The following is a 20,714-nucleotide window of genomic DNA, read 5'->3' on the forward strand; positions in this document are numbered from 1 at the left end:
CTGCCAGAAACAGATAGACAAAACTACAAAACTAAGTGATGCAGGGTCAATGCTGGGCCATCTTTTTTTGAAAAGGAACCGAACCTCTCAGAGCATCATTCTGCATGTGGGAGGAAATATTATGCTTTTATCCGTTAAAATTAAAATCACACATGACATCATTCTCACAACTTATAGTGTACTTCTCAAAACACTTGCCACTTTATTAGGTACACACTGTGTTGTGTGTCTTGGTCTTCTGCATATCTTGACAGTAAAATGGTTATTTGTCATTTGCTATCTCTCATAGGATATGTTCCTCTTGTTGGACCATTCTATGTAAACCCAAGAGATGATTGTGCATAAAAATCCCAGTAGATCAGATGTTTCTGAAATAGTAAGATCAGCTTGTGTTGGACCAACAACCATCCATCAAACAGACAAAGTAATTTAAATCCACTTTCTTCTCTGTTCTGATGCTCAGTTTGAAGTTCCAGCCGTTCATCTTGACCATGTCTTTATACCTAACTGTATTATGTTGTTGCCACTTGTTTGGCTGATTAAAAAAAACTGAACCTGGAGTGTACCTAATATAGTGGCTGGTGAGTGTTTGCTTGTGTGTTATGACATGAACCTGTGATACAAGATTGTATTTCTGTTTGTTTCAAATCATGTTAATTGAGAGCCTTTTGTTTCATTTTGATCTAAATAGTATTTCCTTAAGAGAATATGAGCTTTCATACAGTCAGACAATGGAGAGCATTTTTCAGAATTCTTGAGACTTGAAGATGTTAAGACACATATATTTATTTTGAGATACAGCCGAGGCCTCGAGCATCAATAAATCATCGCTTAAAGTGTTGACATGAAGCAATCTTCAACTTGTCAGATGTGCAATGTTCTCATAAAGGCTGATGGACACTATGTGAAACAGTTATAAAGATGAATGACTCAGGAGCATTGATCCATTCTGAAGAGAGAAATGGGTTTCTCTAAAGATTCCAAATTTTAAGTTCCCATGTACGTAATCATCTTTCTCAAAAGTAGTAGTGTATAGATCACTTTGAAACTTATAACTAATGGAAAAACAAAGTTTACTTTTCTGGCCAACCCTTTGATTAGATATTCTGTAATTACATATATTCAGACTAATTACACAGTGTAACATTATCACCTGGTAACAAGACAATGGGACACAACATAACATGCAAAAACAACTCTACATTTGTTTGGTGAGTATGTGGATCCATGTTTTTATGCAAAACAAAAAAGGAAATCTAAAATCTTTCTGAATTACATACAGTATAGGCAGCAAATAAAAATGTGTTATTTTGATTGAGACTTTCCTGTAAATGAATCAGAAAATCATAACACTTTTATGTGGACGGCGAAATTTTGTTCTCTCCCTCTTTCTCAACATCCTATGAGAGAAAAAGAAATAAAACAAATTAATGTTAAATATCTAACCTGTTTTTCACACTTCATTGTTGATGTACTTACCATGCTGTACCCACAATAACCAGAGGCATTAACACAACTACGCCAATAAGAAGCACAGTTGTAAAAGCATACAGCAGATGATCTGAAAAGACATAATATTTAGCACCGCAGTCACAATCTATCATAAAAGATAGATACTGATAGTACTGAATATTTCATAAGGAAAATTACCATACGCCCAGGTGTGACTCTGCTCAGAATCACCGCTTCCTTGAGGTATGGAAGAACCTCTGCTGCTTCTCCAAGATGTCACTGAAATGAGCAAAAATTTCCAGTGAACACAGATTTATTTGAATTATAAACTGTCTGGTAAATCCAAAATCCTACTCACTGAAGATTGTTCTGTTATGAAGTACGTTGTGAACCATGTTGCAGGTATGGAGATCATCCTTGTGCACGCCTTTGCATGAACAGGGATGGTGAAGTACTGTGCCCAGGGTGGCTATGAAAGCCTTTTTACATTCAGAGTCTGCACCGGAGATGAGCGCTGGATCCATGATGGTGGGACATCCGTCACTGCTGAGGTCACTGTCGCTGCATTCGCCGTTGACAAAGCTCCAGCATTTGGCTTGAAAAGCTTTTAACAAGGCTCTGGTGAGTCAGAGGGAAATGTGTTGTAGATGAAAAGATATACACAACACATTTCTGCATCTTCAACTGCATCCTGTGTTAGATGACTGTGCTGGTGATAATCCTACATAAATGTTAAGAAATTTAAATTGTGGGACAAATTGGACTCTTGTCTTTGCAGCAAGAAGACCCAGAGTTTGCATGTTCTCTCCGTGTGTGCGTGGGTTTTCTCCAGGTTTTCCTGTTTCCTCCCATAGTCCCATACACATGCAATATGGGGATTAAGCAAATTGGACACTCTAAATTGACCATAGGTGTGAGAGTGAATGTTGTTTGTCTCTATATGTGGCCCTGTGATAGACTGGCGAACTCTCCAGGGTGTCAGCTGAGATTGGCACAGCACACCCCGCAACCCTCATGTGGACGATAAAGCGGTAGAAGATGGATGGATGGGACAAATTGGAGTGGAAGAAATGACACAACATGACATGCTCTTAATAAACTGCCTGTGGATATTTCATCTTATCTAGATGCAAATTACCAATGCCCCAAAACACATGTGGACCTAGATTTGAACTTCTAACTCATGTGCAGGAGTTACAAATGAGAATTGCCTTCACGTGGGTGTGGCCTGTGAGGTAGGGAGCAGGTCATTTCTAGTTAGTGGAGAGATAATTTGACACCTTGCATCATAACTGTGGGATTAAATCACCAGTTCCAAAACGTCTGCTTGATTTTCTTAATCTTACTAATGTATAGATAAAGAGAATATTACCTGCAGTTTCTGTCATTATGACACTGCTTAACTGTATCGTGGCAGCTCAGGGTCCTGTCTCCACACGTGCCGCTGTGCAGGGCAGTTTTCATCTGTAAACAGCTCTGATCCGAAACCTCACACTCACACATGAGCAGCATCTCCGCAACGTTCTGCGGCATGCTGCCGTAGAAGTGTCGGGTCACTTGCCGACAGTGGTCTTGGTTGCAGAGGTCTGCCGTGCACGCCTGCAGAACTGAGGCCATGTGCTTGTTGCAAATGGCGTCACTGATGCAGACTCTCATCTGGTCAGAGCAGGATCCAGCGCCATCATGTTCTACAAAGGGAAAGTCAAATTAAATGAGGTTTTGAAAGGGCAGACACATGCCTTTTGTATTCAACACGCCATTTTATCATCCCAGCTGAGATGAAGCTGTGATGAAATCATTACCGTAGCCCATTAAAGTGCTTGACTTCCAGTCCATTACTGTGCTCCTCTTCAGCTGATTTGCTGTGCAAATAATACAAAGTGTGACATGGCTTTTCAACAACAATCGCCAATGAAAGTGATCTGCTGCTCATTAGACTCAGTCTGCCGCACAATATAATTCGCTCATACATCTCATTGTCTGGAAAACAAATACAAGCAATGTGACCTATAACTGCTTATAACAAAGAGCACTGAGAAAACTGCACCTGGCTGTCTGTGGCATTGTGTGGCCAGTGCTTGTATGGAGTCACACAGCTCCTCCTCCTCCTCCTCCCAGGCACACAAACACCCTCGCAGAGTGGGAAATTGGTCCAGTACATTCTGGATGGTCATGTTACAAACCTCTGAGCCTTTTATTTGGCACCCTTCATCTTGAATGACACAGGAGGGAGGCAGAAAAACAAGATTTTCCATCAACAGGTGCTTCCTGTACGTGCCTGCTGCTCTGATTGTTTCACTTTTGAAAGTGAGGTGCAGATACAAAATCAGCTCTACTTACAATTCTTGGATTAATGATCAAATGAAACATTTTATTTTAGGCAATTCATTAATATTATCCATTTAGGTACCCGTAACCTGCTCCAGGCTATTGCCTCAGTTATCACATTTGAGCTGCCTTCCAATTCAATTAAACGGCTTCATGTGCCAAGCTTCTGGAGTAAATACAATTACTACTTTTACAATGTCAGTGGAAGATAGATAACAACATGTTCCATAGCAGAATTAGTAAATTGGAAATTGTGTCATTGTTACTGTTGCACATCGCGTTGTAAAATGCCTGTCCATTCTTGCATAAATCAGACACGCAGGTATCCACAGCAGCCAAACAGTCAGAGGGAGCAGATGAAGCGACAAGGCTGGACATCTGAGGAATAACAATCCCTGAAATAGAAGTACATGACTACCATTGACTCGTTGACATTTTTATTTATCTCACACCTTTAAGGCATGTTCAGTGCATCCTCTAATGTTAAGTTTTACATCACTAAAAAGACACAACTGTGTTCTGTTGTATAAAGCCTTTGCCTTGCCTATATTCTCTAAAAACACACACCACAACATGTGTAAGGCTCTCATTGAAAGTCAATGAATAAATAAATAAATGAGTAAATAAATCAAATCTGAATTCGACTCACCAAGGATCACGACAGCCTCCACATGTGTCAGGTGCATGATGGCCGTGGTGAAGCTGTGAAGTGATACTGAAGACCATCTGCAGCTGATCTCTGCCTCTCTCCTCCCGTCGGGATACACCACCCACAGTCAACATTACCATTAAGTGATGGCTGCACCCTGCACGGTGTAATGAAATCACACATACAAACAAATGATTTGTACCTTTGAGAGTTTGAACTTTTGAGGATGTCCAAATGATTACAGGATTCCTCTCTATTTGCTAATTGTTATTTTCTCTCGTTGTATCTAGTTTTGTATGTGATGAGTTAGGAATTGAGAGTTAAGATGTGAAAGCAGCTCCAATCTCAATACTGTCATAGTTACAACATTCAGGATCTCAGATCTCAGACACAATTGAAAGTAATCTTAGTAGTTTATTTTGTATTTGTATTTTTAGCTTTATTATTAGTATTTTCTAGCTCAAAGCCTAGTCCCAATGAGGCAGAACCTCATCTCTGATGCTCTGGTTAAAGCTAAGAGTAAGATATGATATAGAAGATATGTTGTGTTAAGGTTAAGGTTAAAGTTAGGCATGAATTGGTTATGGTTAGGGATAAGGCTTGTGTTAGGTTGTATATATATACATATATATATATATATATATATGTATATGTATATGTATATATGTGTGTCCATATATCACATCATACACATCATATCTGCAGCTTTGTGCAATGGATGGAACAAATGAATCACAAGACAGTTGGAAAACATGACACATCATCACTTTCACATCATTTAGATTTTGCTTTGTAGATTACAAACGAGCACATCATGCAAAAGTGATTACAGTGAGACAAAAGCTCAGGCATCATCCTCCAAAAAACTAATTATCTTACCTAATTTGGTGGAAGGAGAGTTCATAGGTCAAGAGAAACACGTGCCATGTAATTAAAACGGTGTAGTTGTAAGTAACTGTTTTATCAAAACACACTTACATGAGGGCTAATTCATATGCATGTGTGGTGATTATATAAACATACGCATTTCAACATTAATTGACTCTCACAGGAATAACGCCCAAGTCATGTTCATTCTTTTTATTAATCAAGCACAATGAAGCAGCAGATTATCATTATCAGTGTACAAACTCACTCAAATGAACCAAAGGAGAAAATACACCATAAAGTGCATGTCATAAATTTACAATACACAAAATGCATTTGACAAGACACCACTTCATATTTTAAAGCAATAACTTCACAAAGACTTAACAGGTAGAGAAAAATTGTTTCGTAAAAACACTATTGAGGACGGCGAGCTTCGGCCCATGCATTGCGTCACTTCGCTTTTACGAGCAAGAGCAAAGTAATGTTCTGTTTTCTAAATGTAGGTTTTTATTTTTGGATACTACAACATAACAGTACGTTGGTAAAAATGATATGCAAAGAACTAACATTCAAGTCAAGACTCAAATGAGTGAAATTGTCAAGCACTTGAGCCCAGCTGTACCCTGATGTTTATATAATACAGTTATAATATCATTTATTTACACGGATAAAAAATACTCTCATCCACAAATGTTGGGAATAAAACATTTCTGACTTAACATGTAAACATTTGGCCAACAACAATAATAAGTTTAACTGAAAAGAGCGTCATTGTTTTTTTACTTACTACTTTACTACATTTTCTTTATACTACTCTCACTTTGCTATGCTGCTGGTTGTTTTTGAAGACTACTTGCTTTTACAAGTTGAAACTTTAACATTCAATTGTTTCATTTTACAGTATTTAATGTGCTGCTTTTACCTGATTTATGTGCTAACACTGTATTAATCTGAACCTCTGATTTTGAGAATGCATTTTCAAATCTATACATTGTAACTGTAAACAAAGTTGGGCAACATGAAGGCTCCCTACAAGTGAAGCCAAAGAGTGTTTATTGCCCCCTGGTGGCTGGCTGCAGTACAAGCCATAAACCCCACCTCCTCAATGTTAGCAACTGGCCAAATTGGCAAAGTTTGGTTTTAATTTGTTGCCGTTGATAGTTGATACTGTCTTTTTTGATTGACAGCTGAGATTGAGACAAAATTGATCGTGTTTTTCAATGAGACACTGCAGCTCCACTCACACTCCACTGCACTCTCTGGCCTCTAATAAACAATAACTGCAAAATGTTGGCTTCATTTTCTGCAGTGGGAGAAATCCATCTTAATTCACTGTCTCTGGTCTCAATAGCTTTGTACTTTTAAACTTTCACAGGCTGCTCAACGGGGAACCTTTCAGCATAATACCCTCCCTAAAGCAATACTTTGTACATAAAAAAGAAAAAGAAAAAAGAAAGAAACAGGCTTGAGACTCGAAAATCGATGATTCAGTCTGTGGATCGGCAGAAAGAATCTGAGTTTTGAAGTGAAAGAACAAGTGCTGGCTTCACCATGGAAAAGTCCTCAGGCAATGTCACTGTACTGGCGTGAGTGTCCATAAACAAACAATGTGAAACTGGCACTCCTTGCAGAGATAATATTCATTTACATTCACAGATTTCTAACCCAGAGACACTATTTCAAAGTGATGCATTTCATTAAAAATTCACATTCATCACTTAGTAGCTGTAAAAAACATCAACCTGTTAACTCTTGATTACAGGCCACATGTAAACAAGTGTATACGCTGCAGATTTCTGTAACTGAACGAATCTCTGATGTACATTTAGGGAGTGTTTTTTTATCTGCACATTTTTAGTGTCGGACAGATAGATTTCTGAGTGCATTTTGACTCTTATTGATTGTAAAACCCAGCCATTTTGAAACAGTGAAACATTTCATTGTTTACGATGTTGAAGACTTATTGCCAGGTGAACAGTATGCACAGCGTGTACAGCTGCAACAAAAACATTGTACAATTCTGAGTCCATTCCTCTGCGGGCACAGATTAAACATGCATGACATACAGTATACACTCAAATATGAAGATGGGCATCTGCTTATTATGAAGACAAATTACAAAATTGAGCCAATATAAGACCTATTTTCTATAGCACCTGCTCCTCAGGCCAATAAACCCATAAAGTGAAATAGAGATTATGCACCAAATAAGAAGTTATACATAAAGATTATATAACGATTATAATCATGTCATGTGAAATAAATATTAAATAGCAACTAGTAATATAAATAATGCTTGTTCTTGATCATGATTCATGTCCTTGTCCCATTTCCATTCGGAGGTTTGTTTGAAACAAAACAGATGTTTAAATGTTGAATTTGAACCTCGATGTAGAAAAATCCCCCCGTGTGAATTATAAGACTATACTATTTGATCTGAAATGCCTGACACACTGTCCATGTTGTTCACTTGTGTGGACAGAGACTTTCGGCTATCTGTGCTCGTTCTCGTCCTTATCCTCTTTGTTTCATTTTGGCCTCGGCTGTGACAGCAGCAGGAAAACGCTGCTTTGAACTCCCCACGAAATTTCCCTGAGGAGAAAAAGATAAACATGAAATCCAGTGTCAGTGTGAGCTGCTAACATACGCCTTACATCAAAAACATGATTTCCTTTCCATTGACTCGGTTACCTGTTCAGTCATGAATAAATATTTCATATTTGAATCTACTTTTATTTATATATACAACATTTATCACATGAGGAATTTAAGTCAATCACTGACGCTGTTGTTGCCACCAGAGGTCAGCGATGAACTCATTCAACTGGTCAAAATGATGATGCGTAATTCACACTTACCGCTGAGAAAATTGTAGATGATGGGATTTGCCGCACTGTTGGCATATATGAGCCAATGTGAGAAAATGAACCATGCGTACACTGTTTCTCTGTCGGTGTTCTTGAAAGTCCCAACGACTCTGCGGGTAAAGTAGGACATGATGTGTTTATTTTTAATCAACTGAGCAACAACAAAAGTAAATCATGTAGTACTGTACTGAAACGAATGATAAAAAACCAGAAATTTAAAGATGCACTATGTTAGAAATGACCACGATATGTCATCAAAGATTAAGTTTCATTCATTGTCTTTATCCTCCATGGATAAAGCAGAGGCTGCTTGAGCCGATCCCATCACAGCGCAAACACACAGACACAAACAACCACTCACTCTCACATTCACACCTACGATCAATGTCGAGTGTCCAATTAACCTCTGCATGTTTTGGGACTGTGGGAGAAACCAGAGAACCTGGAGGAAACCCACAAACACACTTCATACAGAAAGGCCCTCGGACCCACAGATGAAGGAAACATTGAATTTAATGACTGGTTTTACTAATAACAGTGGAACAGACAATGAATTCACAATCTGAAATTTCATTTATGGCCTGCAAACTCTGTTTGTGTTTCAAGTTGGTATTTTGGCCTGTTGGCCCGCCCCCACCCACCCAATACAGCAGGCATTTGGGTTGCCAGAACAGTTAGTTAAACCGGGCTTGCAGCAGCGATGTGATAAAATGACAAACATTAGTAAAACCGTGAAGGCCTCGCTAAGCCTCTTTAAAATGTCTTAACAGGAGAAAAGGAAAAACAAGGGTCTGCCATGGAGATGTGGCAAACATGCAGACAGCTGAAAGTGGAGAGAAAATTACAGACAGATGCAGATGTGACTCATTTTCTCCTGCACAGGTGAGCAACCAAGTGTCACGCAAAGGTCTCTATTTCTCTCTTTTCACTCACAATGACGTTGGTGGGTATTTAAAAAATATAATGAGTCTGTTATTGTCTCCTGTCTCGCATCATGACTGCTGCTGTGACTTCTTTGCTCCAAGCACATTTTCATTTTCAATTTCAGGCTTTTGCAGAATTTACCAAATGTGATGTTTGTAAAATGGACAGTGGGACATTTACATATGTGCATGGGCATGTGCATGACTGTGCATCAGGTAAGTACAGATCTTCTACTTTGTCTGATGCAAATAAGGTAAAAGATGGACATGTGTCTCAAACAACAATGTTGTCCAATATTTTGAATTGGGATTGCAGTAGGCCCTTGTCCATTCTTCCACTTTGTTTTTAAAGCTAAGGTCAGCAGTTTTCTACATTGTAAATGTTCTGAAGCAGCAGAACCAAAGAGATTATTACCTTTTCATGACGTTCAACACACTGATGGGCAGGTAGCACAGGGCGAAAACAAACAGCACCACCATCAGCATCCGAGCTGTTTTGCGCCTCGCTCGAACCTGTTTGATCTCGGCACAAACTGTGCTGGTCCTCACCCTGACCGGCTCCCCTGGGCCTGAGACTGGAGCTGAGCACTGGATGGATCTCCACTTCCTCTGCATCACTGATGTGCTTCCAGGAATCTGTTAATAAAAAATGCACATACATCAAGCACGGCCAAAGTAGTGCTCTGCTCATTCTGAGATGTATTTCAAACGTAGTTAAACAAGTACTAGGAAATGCTCACCTGGTGACACCACAGCTTGTGACATATCTGGATGTAAGCCAGGACCATGAGACATAGTGGTGCAAAGTAGGTGACGATGAAGAAACAGGTGTGATACACCTTTGGATAGATCTCAGCTGTTGAGAAATAAGTCAACAATAAACATTACTGATTGAAAAAACATACAACAATCTGAATTATGTCTCCCTAATACTTCTAATTTCCTGTTCTGCATGAAAATTAAAAGTGAATTTCGGGTTAGTATATGGCAGAAGTAGCAGTATATATTGAGTCTACTTTGCACTTGATTTATAACGTCAGTTAACATTTTCTTGTGTTGTTATTGGTTTCTGTTACCGTATAAAAGAAGATAGACGATAAGGCTCGGTTGCAGGTGAAATTTGTGAATTTCCTGTTGCAAAAGGCTGCCATGGCACAGATCAAATTATGATTGCCAAGGCTTCAAAACAGGAATTTGTTTTGCAACAGGAAGACTGCTTCCATTTTCTAAACATGTCTCTTCTCCTGTCCCTCAAACAACTGGTAAAACAACACCAGGCTTGTGGCTTGTTTGCATTATAGAGGTCTAAAAATAATTTGAACTTTTACTGAGCTGTCATTGCTATTTTCTTGAAAGCATACTGTTACCATGGAGAATTCAAGCAGCATTTACACACAGCGCTGCCGTTGGTATTTGCATTTGGGTTAAACAAGTCGTTAAATTCAATGCGTTTCTAAATAAGCATATGTGAAAAACACTTGAACTGTGAACACTGTGGCCAGTCTGCCAGAACTGCGGCCATGAATGTATTATGTGACCCTGTCATTATAGATTATTGACCATGTTTGACCTGTGACCTTTCATTGTGTCCTTTGCTTGAAAAGAACGAGAGGACCTTGTGTGTCTAACTCTCGAGGAAATGCTGCACGGAGGGAAAAAAAGCGAACAAAGACGTACTAATTGAATTGAGTCAGTGTTGTGGATGAAATTCATTTTGTGAGTGAGGCTGACAGTTTAGACAGTCAAGTTGAAAAGGTCTAAAACGAGGTCGTGAAATCAGCGAAACGCGAAAATGTATTTGTTATTCATAGCTGCATTGAGTAACATTGGGTGATTTTTATTCTGCCTCTGTTTGCTCTGTGTACAGAAACAAAGTACGTAGTGTCTTTCATCTGAAAACAGACTCTGTCAAGAAATACTATCAGACCTGACTGTGGGTGAGTTTGTGTGTAGACGCACACAAACATACCAAAATAATGGTCACTCATACAATGTGAGGTGGACAATTCTTTGTGTTTTCAGTCATAGCCCAAACCCCAACTGTCTGAGAGGCGGAACCAGTTTTGATTATGTTTCCTGACTCAACATGCACACTCAAAGGTGTCATTTGGAGTCACTGGTCAACTGTTCATCTAACAGCACAGCAACACGCCACTTTTTCTGCTGTCCTTTTAAACTTGATGTTCTCTTCCTGCCTTAAAGTCCATTAATGTAGCTGTAGTACACCGTCTCCGCCTCCCCATCAATGCTCACTCTTCACAGCTTCACCTGATCCATCATTCTTAATCACCACCACCATTGTCTAGATTCCAGAGAGGATTTGCCTGCGCCCACCTTTGCTCCCTTAATGACAGTCTGTAAAGATTTTGCTTCGCTTGTTTCTCCTGATTTAAATATCACTTTTGTCTAACATGTTATTACATTTAGTCATTATTGTATAATGACAAAAAAATCTTTGATATTCTGCCATTGCTACTTATTTATTTCCAGTAAGACATTAGAAAAAGAAAAATGTACCTCCTAGACATGTAGCATGTCATGATTAGACCAGGACTTGTCCAGATTTATTCTGTCTTTTATTTGCAGATTGTCAACATAGCCACTAAAATCCCCTCAGCTCTGTTCCTCCCTCAGGATTGTAATATCAAACAACAGCTAAATGGCATCAGATACTCACTGAGTTTAGTGCACAGAATAACAAATGCTCTCTGAAGGGCTGCATCTGTGTAACTGACATTTATTGGTCACAGTTTCATCTGTGTGTGTGTGTGTGTGGCACAACGTTTCATTATGTGTTCAAAAAGGGGGACTGGTGATACAAACCTCCCCAGTGTTCATCACACACTGTGAACAGGCTGGTCTTGTTTGTAAGTTCAGGCAACAAACTGCTGCACTCCATCACAATAGCCTGCGGAATCATGATGATGCATGAGACAATCCAGATGATAACAATACTCCTGCGAGCCCTCTTGGCCGTGCTCTTGAACATCAGTGGGTGGCAGATAGCATACCAACGATCTTGGGCTATGCAACTCAGTGTCAGGACTGACACCGAAACTGAGATTGTCTGGAAAAATAAAACACAATGAAAAACAATGTTAGATAGAGGTAAAAAACTAAAATCCTGGGAACTTTTTTTTTTTTTTTTTTTAATTCATGGTTATGATTCATTCACCTGAATTTGATATTGACATACAGTATTTGTTGGGGCAATTATGTGCAACTGCACACATGAGTGAGGAGTGTTATATCAAATAGTTGCTAGAACTTGGCTTTAGGCCAAATCTCTGAAACATGACATGGCTCTAACAACAACAATGACCTTCCCATTTAACTGTCAGTTTTTCAGATTTCAGATGAGCACATTGATGTTTTTTGTGTGTGTTTTTATAGTATCTACTGATACCGATATCGCCTTATTAAAAAAGTACACATCTGCGTCTTTTACCCTAAAATATATCCTATATTTGCTTGCTGTATCCCTCACTTACACTCCGGTCACATGACATAGGTCTCTATCTTTACAGATTGACCATTTATGTCATATTTAGGGTTTTAGGATCGTGTTAGATTTTAGATTGTGACAGCTCAATGTGTTCAATCTGCCATCGGTATAGACTCTGTGGAGGATAATGGAGTGCTTAAATTACACATTTTATCTGTGTGTGTGTGTGTGTGTGTGTGTGTTAATAAATTCCAACACCTATCAGAATAGCAATGTCTCCTGTTCACTGCAAAACAATGGTTGCACTGGCTCCACATGAAACAGGACTAAACCTCCCTGAAGGTCAAGCACCGACTGAGTTAGTCTGGTGTATCAAAAATGATTATGGCCTAATAGCAATTCCACTGTGATATATATATATATATATATATGTATACAAGTGCTGTGCAGTCCCAGATAAGAGTGAGTCTGAGTGCATATGAGCATGGTTCAGTTAGACGGACAGGGTCAACCTCTTTGCTTCCTTCCTTTTCACCAATTTACCTCTTTTCACAGAAGACTGGAGACGGCGGAGTCTCATCAGTCAAAAGAGAGATTTCGGCAACGGATCTATGAAACTGCAGCAGCATCACATGTTGCATGTCAATCCATGAGAAACCTTCTGTGTCGAACATGCTCTTATCCAGTTCCAGCATGCTACACAACGTTGAGTCTGGGGATTTCTGTTTGGTTGGTAGCAACACCACTAATTTGATGTGGGAGATAAACCTGAGGGAACTGGTGGGGTCATTTCCTTTGGGAAATAAACGCTCAGCTCCATCCCCTTGAAGTGCTCAGCTTAAGGATGCCCATGACGTGCATTTGTTGAATAATGTCCTTCATTTAAAAGGTCTAAATAAGGGGGGAGATAATTGTCCTGTAGGCAGAAAAGGGACAACTGCTCATGTAATTGTCATCTGTCTGACAGAAAATCATTGAACATTGCAGACGACACAGAAAACGATACAGGAAAAGCCACATGGTGTAAAAGGTTTGGAGTGACCTTCAGGTAAACCACAGTTACATAACAAACAAGACTTTTCATAATAATATAGATTATTATTTGGAAAATAAGGAAGGGATACTCTAATCAGTCTGTTGTGTCTTTTGTCTATGCATTTAAAGCTTGATGTAACTGATTCAACTTTGTCAATATTGTATAAAATACTGCTATCTTGTTAAAATCCCTTTAGTTTACTGAAATAATTGTCTCAAATTCATGCTGCTTTTCCACCAATTCTACATCCATTAATGGCTTTAACTTTTTTCCACATCTGTCTTTTTTTTTTATGCATTTAAAACATACTGCATTTCAGAGGGATGGCTTGATTCTCGGGGATGTTGCTCATGAGGCAATGCAGCAGTACAAATATCACATGAAAGCAGTTAGTACTGAAACTAAAGTCCTTCCGGGGTTCTCAAATCCAACAAATACTGTAGCTCTGCACAGCAGTGAAGCACAGAATGGCAAATAGGGTGGAAGTGAACTATATTTATATTCCAATGCAAAATGCTGAGTTGACTTTAAAGCAGTACAGGTATGGAAAACAGCAGGACTTGGAAGAGCTGAATCTGACTCTCTATGGAGGAGATTTCCTTTGCAGTTTTATAGGATTTGTGCGGGACAGGGAAGGATTTCAGTTGACAAACAGATTTACACACCAATGTTGTCTACAGTGTCATGCACACGGAACGATTCCTGTTGGTGCCAGTATTGGCCTCATACCTGCAGATAAGGCACAACTTTGCAAAGAGTGTTTCCAAAGAACCATGTCTCTGTGATGTCCACCACAAGACTCGCAGGCAGGCAGATGATGGTGACCAAGACGTCGGCAAAAGACAGATTCACTATGAAATAGTTGGTCACGGTGCGCATGTGACGGTTTTTCCACACTGCGAAACAAACTGAAAATGATACACAATCAAAAAGAGCCCACAGACTCAGTGAAGGCAAACAGTTATCACATTAGTCCAGGGTGTGTAATGTCAAACGCTGCTGTCTTAAGGCCTGCTGTCAATCATATTTAATTAGCATCTAATTACATGCCTGTTTACAGTATGTCTTTGATCCTGTTGGCAAAAAATATTAATTAATCACAAACTGCATACAAACAATTCAATTCTCTTGGGTTTGTGTTTTCAACAGTTTTTTTTCCACCCAACAGTGCTTTTGATTTTCATTTCCTTGAAGCAAGTCACGGTGCATTCGCAAGCTCCTCGGAACGTCCAATTTCTCGAGCTGTGAAGTTGTTGTCCCCACTTTGGTGAGTTTATGAGCTATGAATTCAAAATGTCACCAAAAAAAAAAAAGACAGAAAGAAAGTTTTGCTCGCTCGAAAGAAAATGTGTTGTGTTGTGTGTTCAAAACTTTTTAGCAGCACCCCGACACCTCTTTCAAATATTTGCAGTGTAACAAAAAGCAAAAATAAGAGATAAGTTTTCAAAGGCACATAAATAATTTAAAACATAGGCATGATATTCACAAACGAGTCTGCACTGTGTTGGAGGCTTGTGAGAGTATAGTTTGTAGAGGCAGTTTGTTTTAGTCACACATTTAACAAAGCACAAATAAAACTAAATAAATATCATGTCGTCTTTATTCTGCGTCGTATTAATTTATCGTTTACGAATGACTATTTTTAGTATTTATCATACTTATTTAGTATTTATTACTTATTTAATACTCTCATTTAAGTCTATTGTTATTTATCAATGTGTGTGATTTTAGGGAAATTAACCATTTAACTGAATTTTGTCCAGATGAGGCCCTTTGATATAATCAAGGACAACTTTCTAGGTCTTTACAAACTCAGATTTGAAAGTTTTACTGTTTTGCTCATTGTTTTGAGATCGCTATAGGTCCAATATTTATTTAATGTATGTTAGTAAGCATATTTAATCCCTTTTATTTGTATATAGGTTTAGTCGACATAACAGCACATGGAGTAATCTTGTATTTACCTTAAAAGTCTACAATAACATGGAATTGCTGCAGGGATTCTATTTGAAATTACTCGAGTGCTTTCAAAGGGAAGGGAAATAAAAAAAGAAAAGAAATTGGACATAGAAGACTTTTGCATTTCTTTGTTCATTTTATTCAGATGAAACTGGTGATTGAAGGTGACAGTTTAAAGCAGTGCTTTTGACTTTTGTGTTATTGTCGTACAGTAGAGTTAAACTGGAGCACAGCTGTTGTTTTTAAAATGGCCTGGTAATTGACTAACTATAAAATAGTGTAACCTAGGCTAGGCTACATGTAAATGTAAAACATGACAGCACAGACGTGTACGGTGGGTGGAAAAGGAAAGTTAACACACACAAAAAAATGTGCGCCTTTGAAAAGCAGCAGGATTTTTCACCGTGACATCAATTTGCATGAGACAATAGTAGCCTATGCTGACATAACTGTGGATAGACAGTTTTCATCATGGTTCATTATGTTCACAGTTGCTTTGCATCCATTTTGCAGTTCATTTTGAACTTCTTTTACTTCTTCCTATTTTTTAACACTGCCTTGAAGATGTGTTCAAAATGAGGAAGAAGCATTTATCAAATAAAAGTTTGTTCCTGCAAACGACAGAATAATTAAGAGCACTCAGAGAGCGCAGACCTCCGCCAAGACTTGTCACCTGTGTTTTACATACCGGCACCTCAAATTTTAACATTTTGATCTCGTGGATCCAGAAGACTTTCAGGATCTGCAAATAACTTTACCTGCTTATAGCTATTACCATCTTACATAAGCATGAACAAAATTCATCCTGAGCTGTTAAAATGCCTCTGAGATATACACATCTGCACTTCTTAAATGGGACTTCCAATGTTAAATCTAAATTGCCACCACGCCACCAAATCGGCAATCTGGATTAGATCTGAGTGTCTGATTCTGCATATCTGATGAGATTTGTATGATGATTTTTTTGCCCATTACCAGAGAATATCTTGAGAATGTTGTGACATCATCAGTCGATAGATTCTAACTGACATATGACATCTGACATACTGGAGTTTAAAATAAACTGTGAATGAATTTCCAATCCAATTCATTCACACACGAGTATTCTATATTGCTCCTGCTAACCCCTATTCCTCTTCTCTCCAGTGCAGACCTCCAGGTCTCCAGGCTCTCTCCCACCTGTCCCCTACTCTCACTACAGATTACAATATCATCAGCAAACAACACAGTCCATGGATACTCCTGCCTGGCCTCATCCGTCAACCTGTCCATCACCATTGCAAACAAGAAGGGGCTCAGAGCTGATCCCTGGTGTAATCCCACCTTCACCATGAACCCATATGTCACTCCAACTGCACACCTCACCACTGTCACACTGTCCTCATATATGTCCAACACCACCCTCACATACTCCTGACGTCCTCATACACTCTCATAGCACTCTAAAAGCAAACATCCCATCTTTCTTGGCATGAACACACACTGCCGCTCACTGAGCGTATAGGTCCACAATAAATCCTTGACCAGGCCTCAATAACTTCATGGTGTGGCTGATCCAACTTTATACCTCTGTAATTACTGCAGTTCTGCACATCACAAGATTTTTCTTGAAAATCGCTATTTGCATTCCGCTGGCATTTTCTCGCTCTCCAATATTGTCTTAAAAAATCTCTCTCCTCGTACATCTCCATACCTCAGCAGATACATGTCACCTTTCCACTGTTCCACCTATCTACTCTTCATCCTCTTCATATAGCTGCCCTCACGTCCTCCTCACTCATCCTCTGCACCTCCTGAGGGACTGTGTCCCCTCCATCCTGCCTTCCAAAGCCTCTCTACTGAGAATTAAATTCATATCACATGTTTCACTGATGATAAAAATGGAGCCAAAGAAAGTACAAAAGGAAATGGGAAATGGAAAAATACACCTTTTTTTTTCTTTTTTTTACTGGAATCACTTCTGTGCGTCAGCTTTTGAGGTAATATAATATAAAAAAAATAGCATTTCAGAGACATCCATTTTGTTATTTTGTGATATCTTAAGAGCTTAAGCCAAACTGTTTGGACTTGAGAAGTGCAGTAAGGTCACAAGACAGGAAGATAAAGAGAGTTTGAAGGTGCTGTTGATTTAATGGACTCAACTTTAAAGATTTAGACGAATAGAGCAGTATTTTACTTTATAACTTATTAAAGGTCTACATTGGTTATTTGCTACATCCCTATAATTCCTTATCATCTTTGCTTTTGGTGCTGTAGAATGGCAAAGTCCTGTGGAAGCTTGTCATTTTGCAACTCAGTCGCAGTAAAGTTCACATGAGGTAAAGGACTTGGATCAGTTTGAGTTGGAATCAAATTAACTTTGGCTCTTTCTGCTTAAACTCTGAGAGGAGGAGAACGCCACTCAACTTGATGATTGCCTGATCAAAGAAATACCAATCAGCATAATAAAGATGAGTCTGTCTCTCTTAAAATCTGAGATTTCTGCAAGCAAAATAAATATATACATTTATTAATCCAGTACCACATTTTAGACATTTAATATGATGCTTTGCTTCAGTGTTCTTTTGATTAAAAAGTGTATAATAATTATTCTCCAAGCCTTGAATTCTTGTTGGATGTAAAAGCTCTGCGGTTGACCTGCAGGTGATTGTTCTGAGATTATAGAGTCAATGTCTACAATCTACACATGGTACATATGTTTGTAGCGGTGATTGTCTGTTGAGCTGATACTAAAAATAAAAAAATGAAAATGATGATGTTCTCAAATGTCTTGTTTTGTCCACAAACCCAAAATGAATCAGTTTCAATGATTTCTTTGTTATATGGAGCAAAGAAACCAGAAAATATTCACATTTAAGAAGCTGAAAAATCTGAGAAACTTGTTTTAATAGTGAAAAAAAAACCTCAAACAGGTGAATTAACAAAAAATAGCTGACAATAATTGTGTGACACATACAACATGTTGTCAACACAAGCAGCCGGGTGTCCACTTTAAGTGAGACTAATACATATCATCAATGTCTCCCTCATGTGGTACGCTCTTATAAAAGGATTCAATGTCAAAAGAGTGCTGAGTATATCCAGCTGGGATACACTGGCAAACAAAAGAACTCAAATTCTCAGACGCCAGAGCACAAAACGAGATGATTTTAAAAGCCACACGTGTTACTGTACTACTAAACTGTACTGTCAACTAAAGGTGACAAATATACTGAGAACCTTTTCAGCTGTGTATAAAAATGAATGGCCTGCCTGATCAAACCAAATGACAGCCATTTCAATAGCTGGAAATGGTCTACACCCATTTGCTGTCTTTTTTTTCTTCTTTTTTTTTTAACTGCCTGAAATGATCCGCTTGGAATTGCTTGTTTGATAAATCATATTATAGCAATTATTATAATGAATGCATGTCCATGTATTTCCATTCAATCTGTCCAACATATTGTGAGACCTGCTCGTAGTTTTTTCATTTCAGTTGTATTGGTATAGTGAAAAATCACAATATATATATATTATCTAAAGGCAGGGTGAATCTACATGTGTGAGTCTTGTTTTTTGAAGGTCCACCTTAGGGCTGTAAGGAAATCCAGCAGTGAAATGAACAACATGAACAGGATTTCTGCTCAAAAAAACTGTACTTTTCTTTGAGATGCAGTGGAGCAGAGCGGAGGAAAGTGAGAAAGAAACCATTGTGTCCATCATCATCTTTAGCACTCATTGCTGCTCATGCCTCTGCAGCTCTATCACAGCAAAAACAGCAGGAGAGCTTGATTGTCGGATTGGAGAATTACGGACGCTCCGGTGACTTTCACCTGACAAGAAATTGGAAAGAATAAACGGACACTGCCAGTCGAGGAATATGAGTAAAATGAAAAGCCACTTGGCAAAACTGTCCCTCCAAAAAAGATTTCAGAGATGCAAGGGGATAAAAATCATTATAGCCAAAGACCTACTCATTTTTTGTCATGAAGTCTCTATGAATATTTCATGAAGCACTCAGAGAGCATCTCTTAGTACATATAAGATAAGATAAGATAATTTAATTTAGGAAAATGTACATTGTCACAGCAGCAAAGACAGTAAAGATAAAGGTAATAAATATTGTACCATGGACTTCATATGACATTATTGCAATGTGATTCCCTTGCATCCAAAGTTGAAATAGACCAAACTGCAAAAATAAGCAGGTTAATTCACCTTTTTTTGCAAAAGTTGTTCAAGGTCTGCTCCAATTACGCACCAATGTGAGGAGAAATGATTCACCAAAGACGGGCAGAACTTACCAAGCGAGTTTCCAATGAGTGAAACGAAGAACACAATAATGTAAGCCACAATGAGAACCCATTCGTACTGCTTGGGGTGCAAGTACTCTCTCCAGATGTATCTCAGAAGTTCATCGTCCTCATCCACGGCGGATTCCAGATGAATGTCCGTGCTGTTGGCCAGATGTGCGGAAGATAAATAATCCTCGGAATCCAAATTCCCAGTGATGCCAGACATCCTTCCAGCTGCTGTGGGTGAGAGACGCGTCCTCGCTGTGAGCGTGTGTCTGCAGTGGAAGCAGGTGGTTAGGCACAGAATGAATGAGAAGGATCCACTCTATCGAGACGCGCTCCACGGACCTCAGCGTGACGCTGGCTTCCACTCAGTGTCTATAGGGACAGCCTCAGCGGGGGCAAACGCCAACACTGCGGCTGACTGTGGCATGGAGAAACTTCAAGAACGCACCCACTTATCAACGAGAACAGGGGGGAACCAGGAGGAGTCTTAAATAGATATATTCAACAGTTCAATGGGACTGTACTGCGTGGTGCTATTGTCAATGACTGGAACAAATATGCAGCTTAACTGTTTTAAATTCAACGCACAACTCAATTAGGAGCCACTAAATGAGGAGTGGTTGCACAAATGTCCACCAACCAGACACAATGTCATGCACTTAGTTAACTCTCCTGATTGAATAGTTTTTTGGTGCAGTGCACTTCATTAAAATAGATTGGATAATGTACAGGATGTACAGAAAACCTGCAGGGAGGTGAAGAAAAGAAGAGCTGCACATGCAGGGGGCTGATAAGTGAGAGTTTTTGTTCATGTGTGAAGAGACATGATTAAGATGCAGTGGAGGACACACTGGTGTATTAGAGCAGTGATTTAATGTTCTAAATGCAATTTAAACATTCATTTT

General features: G+C 38.9%; 2 protein-coding genes across 2 annotated transcripts; both read right to left on the reverse strand.

Moving 5' to 3' along the window:
• Window positions 1–778: 778 nt before the first annotated feature.
• Window positions 779–4,505, reverse strand: gfral (GDNF family receptor alpha like). Its single transcript, XM_058651409.1, has 9 exons — window positions 4,430–4,505; window positions 4,047–4,175; window positions 3,500–3,664; window positions 3,255–3,314; window positions 2,825–3,140; window positions 1,811–2,070; window positions 1,651–1,731; window positions 1,480–1,561; window positions 779–1,400 (listed from the first exon to the last, which is right to left on the reverse strand). The coding sequence occupies exons 1-9, from the start codon at window positions 4,464–4,466 to the stop codon at window positions 1,337–1,339; spliced, it is 1,194 nt and encodes a 397-aa protein (XP_058507392.1). The 5' UTR covers window positions 4,467–4,505; the 3' UTR covers window positions 779–1,336.
• Window positions 4,506–7,673: 3,168 nt separating this feature from the next.
• Window positions 7,674–20,116, reverse strand: hcrtr2 (hypocretin (orexin) receptor 2). The gene is made up of 7 exons (XM_058651408.1): window positions 19,813–20,116; window positions 14,300–14,478; window positions 11,913–12,156; window positions 9,830–9,945; window positions 9,505–9,725; window positions 8,158–8,276; window positions 7,674–7,891 (listed from the first exon to the last, which is right to left on the reverse strand). The coding sequence occupies exons 1-7, from the start codon at window positions 20,027–20,029 to the stop codon at window positions 7,722–7,724; spliced, it is 1,266 nt and encodes a 421-aa protein (XP_058507391.1). The 5' UTR covers window positions 20,030–20,116; the 3' UTR covers window positions 7,674–7,721.
• Window positions 20,117–20,714: the final 598 nt, after the last annotated feature.

The sequence above is a fragment of the Solea solea genome, chromosome 15 (assembly GCF_958295425.1).
Source record: "Solea solea chromosome 15, fSolSol10.1, whole genome shotgun sequence".
NCBI lineage: Eukaryota > Metazoa > Chordata > Actinopteri > Pleuronectiformes > Soleidae > Solea > Solea solea.

Coding starts and splice junctions, on each gene's coding strand:
- gfral (XM_058651409.1), bottom strand. CDS start 4,466: ATGCACCTGACACATGTGGAGGCTGTCGTGATCCTTG. Junction 4,176..4,429: donor GGAGGCTGTCGTGATCCTTG/GTGAGTCGAATT, acceptor CTTCTATTTCAG/GGATTGTTATTCCTCAGATG. Junction 1,562..1,650: donor GAGTCACACCTGGGCGTATG/GTAATTTTCCTT, acceptor ATGTCTTTTCAG/ATCATCTGCTGTATGCTTTT.
- hcrtr2 (XM_058651408.1), bottom strand. CDS start 20,029: ATGTCTGGCATCACTGGGAATTTGGATTCCGAGGATTATTTATCTTCC. Junction 12,157..14,299: donor AAGTTGTGCCTTATCTGCAG/GTATGAGGCCAA, acceptor TTATTTTTCCAG/ACAATCTCAGTTTCGGTGTC. Junction 7,892..8,157: donor CATCTACAATTTTCTCAGCG/GTAAGTGTGAAT, acceptor TTTTCTCCTCAG/GGAAATTTCGTGGGGAGTTC.